General features: G+C 57.9%; 1 protein-coding gene across 11 annotated transcripts in view; it reads right to left on the reverse strand.

Annotated features, from left to right (window-relative positions):
• The window catches only part of GSE1 (Gse1 coiled-coil protein), a 414721-nt gene that overhangs the window by 251741 nt on the left and 149805 nt on the right, over positions 1 to 13175 (reverse strand). For all 11 annotated transcript variants that reach the window (XM_072731390.1, XM_026004936.2, XM_072731388.1 and 8 more), the window contains exon 2: positions 9289 to 9469. In XM_072731390.1, coding sequence (XP_072587491.1) covers positions 9289 to 9469 — 181 coding nt within the window. The remainder of the gene's footprint in view (positions 1 to 9288; positions 9470 to 13175) is intronic.

The following is a 13175-nucleotide window of genomic DNA, read 5'->3' on the forward strand; positions in this document are numbered from 1 at the left end:
CTACTGCAGTGCTCAACGTCGGGTGCCCAGAGCCGGCGCAGGGGGAAGAGGGAGTGCCCAGGGCAGGGGCACAGTGGTACACCTGAAGAGGGGGCCCAGGGGCTCCAGGGCTTGCTGCCATGCCTCAGTGCCCTGCTACGCCCTGGGCACCCCTGGACATTACATCTGTCCCCTAGGCCATGCTCACGCTCTACACACGCTCTGAGATGCCCCCGTGGCCAGGACACACACCCCTCACCAAGTCACAGGCCAGCACTCTACTGCCCCCCCACGTCTGTCTTCTGTCCTGGGAGTCTGGCCAGCGTCCCAGGACCCATGCACCCCCCCACGTGGCCCTGCGGGAGACTCACCCGGCAGGAGCACTTTCCACTTGGGGCTCTTCTGGTCCATGAGAACTGACTGTCCCAGGCCTGGCCCCCCCGCCCCTGGCCTGGCCTGGCGGCCTTGGAGCAGCTCCCTCTGGCCTGGGGGAGGGTAGAGGGGGCGGAGCAGCAGGGCAGGAGGAGCAGAGCAAGGCTCCCTCAGCTCTGCAATTCAGTTTCAGGAGCAGCCTCCCAGGAGTCAGGAGAGAGAGAGACCGGGCTGCCCAGCAAGCCACGGCACAACCCTGCGGGCGGCGGGCCCTCCTCCTGCCCTCCCAGCCTCCAGCCCGCCCTGGCACACACCCCCGCGGGCTGCAGATGGAGCGCCGCGGGGCGGAGGGTGGCGGGTGCCGGGAGCCGTGGTGGCCACTTCCTGCTTTCCCTGCAAACCCTTGCACTGTTCATCGGCGGGTCCCACAGCGGGTCACCTGACTCACCAGGGTCACCCCCATTCATTCCCATGACTGCCCGGCAGTCTCTTTTGAGCACCTACTACGTGCCAGGTCCGGCAGTGCACCGGGGCGTGCTTAGGCAGAAGGGGCCCTCACGTGGCCGCGTTCCCAGAGGTCAGGAACAGCACGGGCCAACGTCAGGGAGACACAGGCCTGGGACAGCTCAGCTTAGGCAGAAGGGGAGGGTGCGGGCCCAGGGCCCTAGACCCCGGACGCTAGGCCTCGGCGGGCACCTCGTGGGAAGGCTATGCCAGGGTGGGCAAGGGCCCTGTGCTGGCAGGAGGCAGGGTGTGGAGAAGCAGAGGCAGGGGTTCCGGGGCTCTGAGGGGGACGCCAGGGCAGGCGGGGGGCGGGAAGCCACCTGCCGCTGGACTCTGATCTCTGCTGCCTGGGACAGGAGCACCCCTGGGAGACAGAAGGTCTCCTAAGGGAAGGAAGGAAGGAAGGAAGTAGCAGAAGCCCACTGCATGGGGGTCTTAGCTCTCAGGGTCTCCTCTCTGCCCTACAAAGAGGCCCAGTTCAAGTGCTCCCTCCTCCCTGGAGCCCTCCTGGCTGTAGTCCACTTTCTCTGCCATTCTGCCCCCTGTGAGGGCTCATCGTGGCCTCTGTGGGCACAGAGGGCTGGGCATTCAGGGGGCTGGGGGTGCAGGCCAGGCCCAGAGGGAGGCCCAGGGCCCCCGGGTGTGCTGGTGGGAGGCTGTGGGAGGGGCAGAGCCATTCCAGGTGTCTGGGGTGAACCCCTGCCTTGTACCTGGGGTGGGCAGCAGGGCTGGTGGGGGGCAGGGGGTTAGGGGCATCCCGGGGCTGTGGCTTCAGCCACGTTTCTAGTGGTTTATTGCATCACCTCCTGGGAACACACTACACTGTACTGAGAACATCCCGGGATGGGTGAGAATCCAGCACCTGCCAGGACCCCCTCCCCAGCCAGGGTGGTGTGAGGACTCCTGCGGTTCCCCGTCTCCCATCCTAAATATGGTACTTGGTAACTCGGGTCATCTCCATAGTAATGGTCCCAAGAGAAAGGTCCTATCACCATCCTCATGTTCCAGAGGAGGAGACTGCCCCAGGGTGACCCAGAGTGCACCGGCTGGGGCCGAACTGGGCTGTCTCAGGCTCCCCCTGGAGCACGGCCATAAAGCCTGAAGGGCCAGCCCCGGCCAAGCGCCCACATGACATGGTGTCATGTCAACACTCAGCAAATTCCCGTGTGCCCCTGCGGACCTCACCAGCCTGCCCATGCGTTAGTCCAGGGCTTGGGCCCCATACCCCTCGGGCTGCACGTGGCCAGCTCAGCCCAGCCACTGTGGCTGGGTGGCAGGTCAGAGAACAGCACCACAAAGATGGGCACGTGCCAACCCCTGGAGCCCGTGAACGTGTCACGTCACTTGGCAAACCCTTTTGGGGACATGATTAAGTGAAGAGCCTTGAGATAGAGAGACAGACCTGGACGATCCAGGGGCGGGGGCCCAATGCAATTACGAGGGTCTTCATAAGAGGGAGGCAGGGCTGCATGGTGGTAGGTGAGGTGAGGACAGAAGTAAGAGGCCAGAGTGACGTGAGGAGGCGCCAGAAGCCAAGGGAGCCTGAGGAGCTGGCAAAGTGAGGAACCTGACTCTCCACCCCACCCCCCCCAGCCTCCAGGAGGAACCAGCCCCAAACAGCTGCCTCTGACCTCCGGACTGTAAGGTCATAAACTTGTGCTGCTCTAAGCCGCTGGGTTCACTGATTTGTTGGAATCCTGCAGGAACGTAGTACAACAGGGAAAACTGTTCCCGGAATCCCGGCTCCTGCATGCAGCAGCCACTGGCTGGGCGCTCTCCTCTGTGTCTGATCCAGGAAGCTTACAGCCCCACCTCAGAGTCATCCAAGTTCAAGTGAGAGAAAGAACCAATCATTCGCAGCTAACCTTCAAGTATCCTTGACCTCAGGAGATCAAACCTCTGGAAAAGCAGGCAGCTGGGGGGCCCTAGAATTTGAAGGTTTAGAGCAGCACCCAACAAGGGGAGAAACATTCCGGGATGGAGTAAGAACCTGCCTCCCCTACCCCCAGCCCAGGAAGCCCGAGGAGACAGATGCCTCCTGCGTGTCTAAGAAGTTCATTTTCTCCTTACCTCCCCTTCAGGTTCCCCAGCACTAGCTGACTTAAAAGCTTGTATCTGCTCCACAAATGTCTACGGGGCACTTATTATGTGCACTGTGCCAGGTTCAGGAGAGAGAAAGAGGACAGGAAGAGATAGTCCCTGCCTTCATGAAGAGGGCAAGTGTGCTGAGCACAGGCTGCCCCGGGGCCTTTGCACTTGCTCTTCCCATGGCCTGGAACTCTCCTCAATACTACCTCCTCAACAAGGCTTTCTTCTGTGACCACCCTGCCTAAAGTTACACCTCTCACTTCCCTGTGTCCCTGCACCCTATTTTTCTTCATGGCACCTACCACCACCTGGGTCACACATTTTGCCTAACATGGTCTTTGGCACGCAATGGTAGGTGCTCAATAAATATTTATGAACAAATGCATACATGTAAGTGACAGTGCAGATGTGCAAACAGGCAGTCATGGTGAAAACACAAGCAAAGGTCTGCTGGGAGAGATGCCCAATGTTCAAATGGTTTCTGCTCTAAATTAGGTCATAGGTGCAAGTTGTGCGGGGCACGGTAGGGCTTGGAAATGAAGCTCTTCGAGCCAACTAAACCTACATGGTGCCAAACTGTGGTAGCTGACGTCCCCGAATGCCAGTTTATCAGCTTGAACCCAGTCAAGGGGAAAGCAGGAGAGGTGGAGGCCACATGGCCATGGGTGCAGGAAGCCTTGGAAGGGGCATGTGTCCAGCTCCAGCTCCCTGAGGCCCCCACGGGAGCACCCCCAGAACAGGCGGTTCTAATGCTCAGCTCATCTCTTCTTTTCCACCTGAAAGTCTGATCACAAACCTTCCTGGAAAGAAACAAGGGCCCAGGCACGCAGACCCTCCCAGCAGCGACTCCACGAGGAAAGAGCTACTCTGATCTCTGTGCCATCACGAACTGCATTTCAGCCAATGCTTGGTTTATAAACCCTGCACATTAAATTCTCTTCTTCTTATTTCAGGAAAACTGAGATTGACAGACACCCAAGTCACATGCCAGCCTGGGAGCAGCTGAGAGCGAGGAGACCCTGGGTAAGCAGAAGAACGGAGAGAAGGGTGTTAGGCCCGTAGGGGTGAGTCCCTGAGAAATGTCAGAGAGGCTCCTGGAGAGACGCGGACTCAGAAGTGAAGGGCCTCTGAAGGCTGCCTGGCTTCCTAAACCTCCTGCCCCGACTTGCAGGCCCTGTGCTCCCCAGCATTACATGAGTTCCCAGAAGATAAACACGCGGCTTGTTGCAGAGAAAACAGGCTTTGGATCCCAGCTCAGCTGGAGCCACACACGGGAAGGGAGAGAGGGGAGAGGGAGGGGAGGCCCTTGGGCTGCCAGACAGCGCCTTCCCACCAGAGCTGGCAAGAGGGGGCGTGCAGGGCTGGAGAAGCCATGGCTGGACCGGCCTCTGTGCCCTCCGAGCAGCTGCCACTTGGCAGCAGGGGCAGGAGTCCTCCGAGTGCCTCTGTCAAAGCACTCAGCACCAGCACCCGCTCCAAGTGAGGCTTGCCAAGCACTTCTCGGGGCCTGAGCCAAGTACCCAAGTGGAGGCCCTGCCTTTCCAGCCCCAGAGGCCCAGGGCTGGGAGCCCATTTGCCCAACAAAGAGACAAAAGGCTCTGTGGGGCCAGGACTTCAGGTGGCCATCAGGGGCCAAGACCAGCTCCCTGTTCCTGAGAGCCAGGCCCTATGCTAAGCACAGGATGTAGATCTACTCTTGGATCCTCACAGTGACTGAGAAGGGGGGTGAGAGTGAGGGAACCAGGGTACAGGGATGTTACCTACCTGATACCAAGGCTGGGAAGAGCAGAGGCCGGATTTGTACTTAGGGAGTAGGAGTCCAGAAAAATGAAGCAGCCCCTGGATCAGCATCTACATACATTCAACTCCTGGGCAAGTCATATCGCTTATTCCCCTGGACCCCCTACTCCAGGAACTCAGCTCCTAGGAACCCGTGTGATTCTCCACTGGCTTCCTTCTTTTGTGTCCCCAGCCTGAGTCTTGAAGGTCACCTTTCCCGAGAGAAGTAGGTGAGCCACAGCACCCGCATGCAAAGCTACCCAGTGTCCATGGAGGAGAAGAGGTGTACATGTGTTTTCCTGCTGTTTGCACAGACAAGGCTAAGCAGGATGGAAGTGTGCAGTCTCAGGTGGGTTCTCGGAAGCAGATAAGGAGACAAGGATGTGTGTGCAAGTGCTTTCTAAGGCAGAGCATCCAGGGAGACTGAGGAAAGGACAGGAGCAGGGAGCCGAGGAGGCAAGAGGCAAATCCAGGTAAAGCCCCAGCCTGGCAGGAGCCCCAGAGGGTCATCCGCATCCTTTGCTGGAAGCCAAGGGGCTGGGCTTCATGCCCCACACCTGCAAGGGCACACGAGCTCCCAGCTCTTCCCCTGAAGTACATGGGGGCCAAGGGAGGGTGTCTGGGTGGAGCGCCACAGGCTTGGACCCACGGTCTCGGAGCTCACAGAGCACTGGATGAACTGCCCAGGAGAACGTGCAGCGGGGCCAGAGATGGGCAGCCAACTGTCAGCAGGCCCGGCCCTCGTACACGGGACTGATGTTACTGCCCGGTGCCCTCTGCCTCTGGGTGAGGCAGGAACTGGTTCAGGCCAAAAAGGAAGCGACGTGGGTCGCCTCAAGGCCAAGGTGGGTGAGTATCCGTGTTCTCTTCCCTGTGTCTGCTGGTGAGGGAAGCAGGGCACTCTGGAAGAAATGTCAGAGCCATGGGCTCAGGGGACAACTAGGACCCTGTGTCACCCACCAGGAACCACGATGGGTTCAGGAGTATCTGTTACAGCACCGGTCAGGGCTTGCCCTAACACAATTGATTTTATTTTTAAAATTATTTTTTAAAGATATTATTTATTTGACAGTGAGTAGAGAGAGAGCACAAGCAGGGGGAGCAGCAGAAGGAGAGGGAGAAGCAGACTCCCCGCTTGAGCAGGGAGCAGATGCAGGGCAGGATCCCAGGACACCAGGGTCATGACCTCAGCTGAAGGCAGACGCTTCACCTACTGAGCCACCCAGGCACCCCTCCACTATCTCTCTTTATAGAGATATTATTAGGTACTGCCACAGCTCCGAAAGGACATCTAGGGCCCAGAGGGTGCAACTCTGGGGCTATCACTTAGCTATGCATATGGCAGCCCTGATGACCACACAAGAAGCACATTCATCACAGAGACCACAACCCTGGAGTTGTGCAGTGTGCAATCTGCACAACCTTGCACGGCAACCCTGAGTACCTCCGTGATGTTCATCCCACTGACATCATGCTACAGGAAGACTACATTTTTACCACACCTACTCGCAGTTGGAACAGCTAAGCTTGGGGAAGATTCTGAACCTTGCAAAGTCTCCATGTCTGGGGAGTACCTCTCTGCCTTGGAAACTTGGACCTAGGTCTCGGACACCGAGCCACACTCTCATGTATCACCAGATGGTGCTGCTCTCTCCCAAGGAGGCTGTGGCTGCACAAAGATAATTGTTCAGGAATGCCTGTTCCCATCAGTTTGTGATGAATTGGGAGTGTCCTCTTGCTGGATTTTATACCACAGGCAAGTATGCCACATGAGAAATGGATCTTGCTTTGATTAACGGCTTAAGAATATGGGACAGAGCTGAGCCTGGGGGCTCGTGATCCTACGAGGGAAGGCCATCTTATGGCCAGGCTTTGGTTATCTCCTACCAGCTGGAGACGTCTGGTCAGTCCAAGCTACGTGGCTTGCCTGCACAAGAGTCCTGGCCCTGAGGTCCCTACCTCCCCGGCAGCCCCAGAGCTATACTCCCTGCAGTCAGCAAGTGACCACGTCCTAGGAGGGCATTCTGCACCACGCTACATCCACCTCTGGGAGAGAAGCAAGCAGGGTGGCCACCTGAGTACCTGGGGGGCGCCGGGCCCAGCCACCTGGCCTGGCACAAGGGCTCCTGCTGTGATAGCTCCCCACCCCCCTCCTGCCAGCAAATGCTGCTGTCTCTTTGTACAAGATGTTTGCAGGGAATCAAGGGTCAGAAGTGGACTGCACTGGGTAGCTACCCTGCCAGGCAGCAGATGCCCACAGTCACCCAGGCCTTCTGGGAAAGGCCCCTGCCCCCATGAGCACTGGGGTGGAAGCCACCATCGCAGGAGGTGGGGGGAGGCCGTGGAGAGACAGGGGTTCGGAGCTCTGGAGAGAGGAAGTGCCAGGAAGGGGTGTGTGTGTGTGTGTGTTTGTGTGCCCATGTGCACAGGTCAGAGAGTCTCGGGGCATGTGTGTGCACATCGGTCCACGTGTCTGTACCCGTGTGTGTACCCTTGTGTGTGGTGCGTTTGCCAGGTTCCGTTCCTGCACGCCCCTGCTCCTGTATCCGTGTGTCTGGATGTGCTCACCCCCAGCGCCTGCCCGCCATCCAGCTGGCAGTGCACAGCTGGACCTGGAGGCTGTGCCTGCCCGCCCGATGAGAGGTGGCAGGTGTGTAATAAACCATTAGTCACTGTCACGTTTCTGAGCAGCATCAGCGGCCTCCCGGGGAGGAGCCTGAAGACAGGACGGCGCTCCTGGCAGGCCTCTGGCTGTGAAGCTGCGCACCCCCCTCCGGGCAGGGCTGCAGCCTGACGGTAGCAGCTGGCAGACGTGGGCCTTGGACCCCTGCTCCGCCCCAGGCAGCCCTAGGGCTGGGGGGCTGGGCCTTGTGTGTGCCAGTGGGGGTGGGGGGATAGGATCCCCCAGAGTCTGGTTTTGCAGGATATTCCCCAGAGCTGAGGTGTGGCTGGGGTGGAGGAGGTGGGGCAGGAGAGCATCCTCCAGGGCCCTCCATGCTGCCAGGAAGAGGCGCGGCCAGGTGCCCGGGGATCACAAACCACAACGGCGCAGACACCAGCCAGTGCTGCCGGCACTCGGGGCCAGACCTACACCGGACATCTTCCATCCCAGTTGAGCCGATTCCCACCCACACCTGTCCTATAAGCCAGGCCCTCCCATTAGCCTTCATTCCCATTTCTTGGAGGAGGAAGAGACATGGAGCAGAAGAAGACACACGTGCAGGGCTCCAAGTGTGCTGGGGGCTGGAGGGAATGGCTCCCCCAAACAGCATCCTCACCTACCACCTGCAGGCCCATCTGCCAGGGTCTGGGGATCCCTCAGGGGCCTGCATGGTCTGGAAGCCCCTGGTCACTTGGACGTGTCCCTTGCTGAGAGCATTCCACAGAGAGAAAGGGGTTGTCCTGGAGACGGATGCCCCAGATGGAAGCCCTGGACCTGAGAGTGGGGCAGGCCAGCTGCCCCCCAACCCTGCCCCCGACTCCCCACATCAGCTAGCCTGTCTCCTCCCAGCACAAGCAGTGCTGTCAGTGGGGGCTCATATCAGGGGCTGGCATGGGCCTCACTCACTGCCCTCTCAGGGCAGTGACAGGCAGGACACATACAGGGACCCCCTCTGAGGATGGAAATATGGCCTGAAGGGGCTGCTCTAGGACCTGCCCCAGGTAAGGACGCAGGTGCCCACACACACACACACACGACATCCGGCCTAATGGCCTGCCTGGGATCCACTCGCTGCCCCTGGCCCGTGTCCACAGGCCTCGTGGTGAAGACCTCAGGACTCTACACTCCCAGGCCCATCACCCAAGGAGGGACAACCTCTCTGTCTTCGGGGAAGATGCCACGATGGGCAGACAGGGTCTCTGTGGCTGGTGCGATGGCAGCAAAATGCTCATGCTGGGCACCTGTGGACAGCATCCTCCCCCAGTCACAGGCTCCCGGCCCAGCTGACACCAGCCCCCAGAGAGACATGTGCCAGGCCCTGGTGCATTCACGACGGAGAAGCCCAGAAACGGTTCCCTCACTACAGGCAGAGAGAGGACGTCGGAACAGCCCAGGGCGGAGACCACACAGCCGGACTGGGGACGCCGGGGAGGACAGCCGGCTGAGATGCGGCTCAGATTGTCAGCAAAAGGAGGTAATCGGGGTTTGGGCAAACACAGGTGTGCTGGAAAGAGGCGCACGCGGGCGGGTGGGTTCCTGGGGGGCAGAAGCGGCCAGGTGAAGGGCCTGGCCCAGCACTGTGGGCAGTGGTTTCAAAATGAACAAGTGAATACAATGCAATTATAGGTAATAAATATAACACGCAGAGGCCGTCTGTGAATTAGGGATGGGAGGGTGTCAGGAAGCACGGATTCTAATGAAACCACAAGTTGATTTAATCTCCGAGGAGTGTGAAAAAAAGATCCAAACCCCAGGAAGGGAGACGCAGCCTCCAGGCTCTCCCCGAGAACACGGTGACCGTGGGGTGGAGGTCTGTGCCCGGACGCAGTGCTGGGAGCCACCCTCCCTGCTGGGATGGCACGAGCCACGCCAGCACCCAGAGACGGGAGAGCACTGGTGTCTACCTGTGCCTGCGAGGTCCGCTGCGGCCCCAGCCACGCTGCTCTGCTGACACCGGGTGGGCCCCGGCTCCTGGACCGGCCTGGGGCCTCTGGGCGTGCTCTCTGCTGGGGCACCTGGCCGGGGTTCAGGCTCCCTGGATGGAGGGTGGACAGTTGTCGATGCCTCGAGAGACGCAGCTGTGACCTGGAAGGACAGGAGGGGACATGGTGAGTCTTGGGCACACTTGCCCAGAGATGCCCAACAGGTGGACAACCGAGCCGCCGGGCACCACTCCTCCCCCACGATGGCCTGGCTTTGCCATCGGGGACTCGGCTGAGCTAGCTTGGCTGGCTTGGCTTTTGTCCCCAGCAAAACCAGTGTGAATGTCTTCCTTGCCCAGTGACTGCTGCCTGAGGACACCTGCTGGCCCCGTTGCTCCCCAAGCCCCCTCAGCTCTGCACCGAAGTTGGCAATAGCTACCCGCTAGTTAATTATAACTATAATGATTAACCTAGCTAATCTTCAGTTTCCTCCACGTGGTGGTCACCCCATTCCACACACACCCATTCCCCACCCCAACCCCTGTTTCCTATTTTTTTTATTGTGGTAAAATATACCTAACATAAAACTTGCCGCCTTGACCATTTGCATTAAGTACATTCATGGTATGCAACCATCACCTCAACCCATTTCCAGAACTTTCTCACCCAAACAGAAACTCCATACCTGGTGTGCTCTAACTCTCCAGACCCTCTGATGCCCACCATTTCTCCATTCTACTTTTTTTTAAAAAGTATTTATTTATTTATTCATGAGAGACACAGGTAGAGGGAGAAGCAGGCTCCATGCAAGGAGCCCGATGCGGGACTTGATCCCGGGACTAGGGTCACACCCTGAGCCAAAGGCAGATGCTCAACCGCTGAGCCACCCAGGTGTCCCATCCTACTTTCTGTCTTTAGGACTCTGACTATCCTGGTCATGCCATCCTCTGCCCCACATCTAGGGAAACTGAGGCTTAGGAGGAGTCTGCGGTTGCAGAGCCGCTTGACTCTGAGGCAGGGTCAGCCCAGACAACAGGGCTTCAGGTCCTGGACTCCCACTCCAACCTCAGAGGTTTTGCCCTGCTGGTGGGGGAGGCAGTGACACAGGCCCTGCATAGGGTCCAGGGCCCCAGTGCCCACAGCCCCCAGGGGCCAGTTCTGGCGATTGGCGACCCCCCAGGGGTCGACTACGAGCTCCAGGGCCAGCACGCCTGTCACAAAGTGCTTCATGTTGGTCCAGTTGTTTTAGGGATTACTGCCATAAAACCAAAGTGCCCTAAGAGAGATGGATGGCCCAGAATTCCCTGGGTGAGCAGGGCCTCCGCCAGCCCTCCCTGGGAGAGGCGGATACGTTTACCGTTTGTTTCCGGGAATGCTTTAATTTATGGGATCCATATGGTGACACTGCCCAGACCACAGCCCCCGCAAATCCCACAGGCGTGCTGGCGGCTTAGGCTGGAGCCAGGAGGAGGCGGCATCTCAGCCCGACACACTTTATTCCCTCGCTTGCTTGCTCAGGGGCAGGGGGCCCGTCAGCATGGCAGGGACCCTGGAGCCCCATACATATCCCGTCTGGTCGGGTTTTAGCTGCTTTTGCAATCTTATCCTAATTGTCTTGGGAAACTCTGCCCGGCACAGGCTGCTGTATCCACTATTAGTCACAGGATGGCTTGCCCAGCCAGCATGGGAACTATCTATATAGTGATACCTGGTCAAACCCTCGGGGGGGGGGGGGGCGGGGGGGGCACGGGGGAGGGCCGTGGGGGGAGGGGCTGGCTCTGATCCCTGCCCACTGCTGGTAGAAGGGAGAGAGGGGAGACCCCCTCCTGCTTCTCCTCCCTAGACCCCCTCCAGGGTCCTGCTGGGGGAAGGCGAGGGGGCCACCTTTTGGGAGTTAGAAGGCTGGTTCCCAGGATGGGGAGCTGTAGGCAGGAGGACCTCATTTACTGAGTACCTACTATGTGCCATGCTTAATCTTCCCAACAGCCATATCATGCACCAGGACACAGGCATGAGGAGATAAAGTGGCCTGTCTGAGCTCCTAACTGTAATTGGAGGCATCAGGACTTGAACCCAAGCAGCTGGGAGCAGACTCAGCTGTTACAAAGCAAGTAGGGGACATGGCTTTTAAATAGAGAAGAGCAGACAGCAAAAGACAATTTGCCTGGGCAAGAGAGGTGCAGATGACAAGCACTGCAGGAGTTAGAAGACCTCCCCAGGGGCTGGAGAAATCTGGGCAGTCTTCCTGGAGCAGGTGGAACTTGAACTAGGCCTTCAAAGGGAGCAGGTCTTGAAAGGAAGGGAGGATGGGGAGGGAGGAGAGATTTGAACATTCATCCTCGAGAGACCAGGACAGTGAACCATGAACAAAGTACTGGGTAGGTCAGAATGTAGGGGTGACAATGGCCTCGGTGTCACCGGCGTCCCCTGGAGGGAATAGAGCTCCATCTTGCCAGATCTCATTTTTCAAGAAGAGGCTGGGAATACACTATCATTGATTTATTTTCATTTAATTATTTTTCAAAGATTATTTATTTATCTGGGAGGGGAAGCGAGCATGCAGTGGGAAGGGACAGAAAGAGAAAGAGAAAGAATCTCAAGCAGACTCCCCGATGAGCGCGGAGCCTGGTGCGGGGCTCGATCTCATGACCCTGAGATCATGACCTGAACTGAAACCAAGAGTTGGATGCTCAACCAACTGAGCTGCCCAGGCGCCCTGGAAACCCACTTTTAAAGGCTACACTCTCATGATTATTAAATATTGGCATCTAGTCCAACACATGTTAACACACTGTGTGAATGCTCATCCGCGGTTGGCAGGAGTATAAAATGGGGCAGCTCCTCAGGTCGAACGTAGTGTTACCATATGACCCAGCAATTCCATTCCTGGGCAGATATCCCAGAAAACCAAAAACCCACATCCACACAAACACCTGTATGTGGGTGTTCATGACAGCCCCCAGCCCCACAGGAAAACACATTCTGCCAACAGCCCGAGAGAATCTGGAGGTGGGTCCTTCCCCGGTCGAGCCTCCAGATGCACAGCTGGCCGGTGCCTTGACTGGCAGCCTGTGAGGACCAGAGTGGAGGCCCTGACGAGTCGTGTGAAGATAAATGAGTTGCTATCTAAGCTGCTAAATGTGTAGTTGTTTGTTATGCAGCAGTGGATAGCTATGACAACCTGTAAAGCTCTAGAACAGTGCCTGGCCCAGATATAAACGTTTCTTGGCACCACTCTATGCCAGAAACACAAGGGGAGCTGTGTCCCGCCTGCGTGCTAGCTCTTCCCACTGCTGTGACTCTTGCTGGAAGTGAAAGAATTTCACCCCCTTTTCTCTGGTGGTCGTCTGCAGCTGCCCATGACTCCTGGCGGGGGGTAGGGGGGCTCAGCCAGTATTAACGACAGGCCAGGCTGCCGACACGTGGTGTCCTGAATACAGATCATCTCACGCGAGGCTCATCTTAGGTGGGTGCAAGGGTTCTCAGCCAGACCATCAAATGGAGGTAAAGAGTCGCCTTTGCTTTCACTTCAAAGCCAAATGTATGACAGTTCCTGACTCATTGAAAGCAGGCCCTGAACCGACACATTCATCGTGCCCTCTCGACCACAGCCAAGAGTTCTGAGCTCACGGCTTGTCTCCATTCATCCATTCAAGGTACTTGTAGGAGCGGACCTGGGACATACATTGTTCCCTGACCTGGGGACCCTGGAAATTGCAGCATCTCAGAGCAGCCCACGGGGTCCCCACAGATCAAGTGGAGTGAAGGCTGTTGTTCCCTTTGTTTTCTTGGATCACGTACTAGGATTACAGCGGTAGGTGGTTAGTGGGACAGGGCAAAAGGGGGCAAATTGCCAGGGTTCTTTCTAA

Source organism: Vulpes vulpes, chromosome 12 (assembly GCF_048418805.1).
Source record: "Vulpes vulpes isolate BD-2025 chromosome 12, VulVul3, whole genome shotgun sequence".
In the NCBI taxonomy this organism is placed as follows: domain Eukaryota; kingdom Metazoa; phylum Chordata; class Mammalia; order Carnivora; family Canidae; genus Vulpes; species Vulpes vulpes.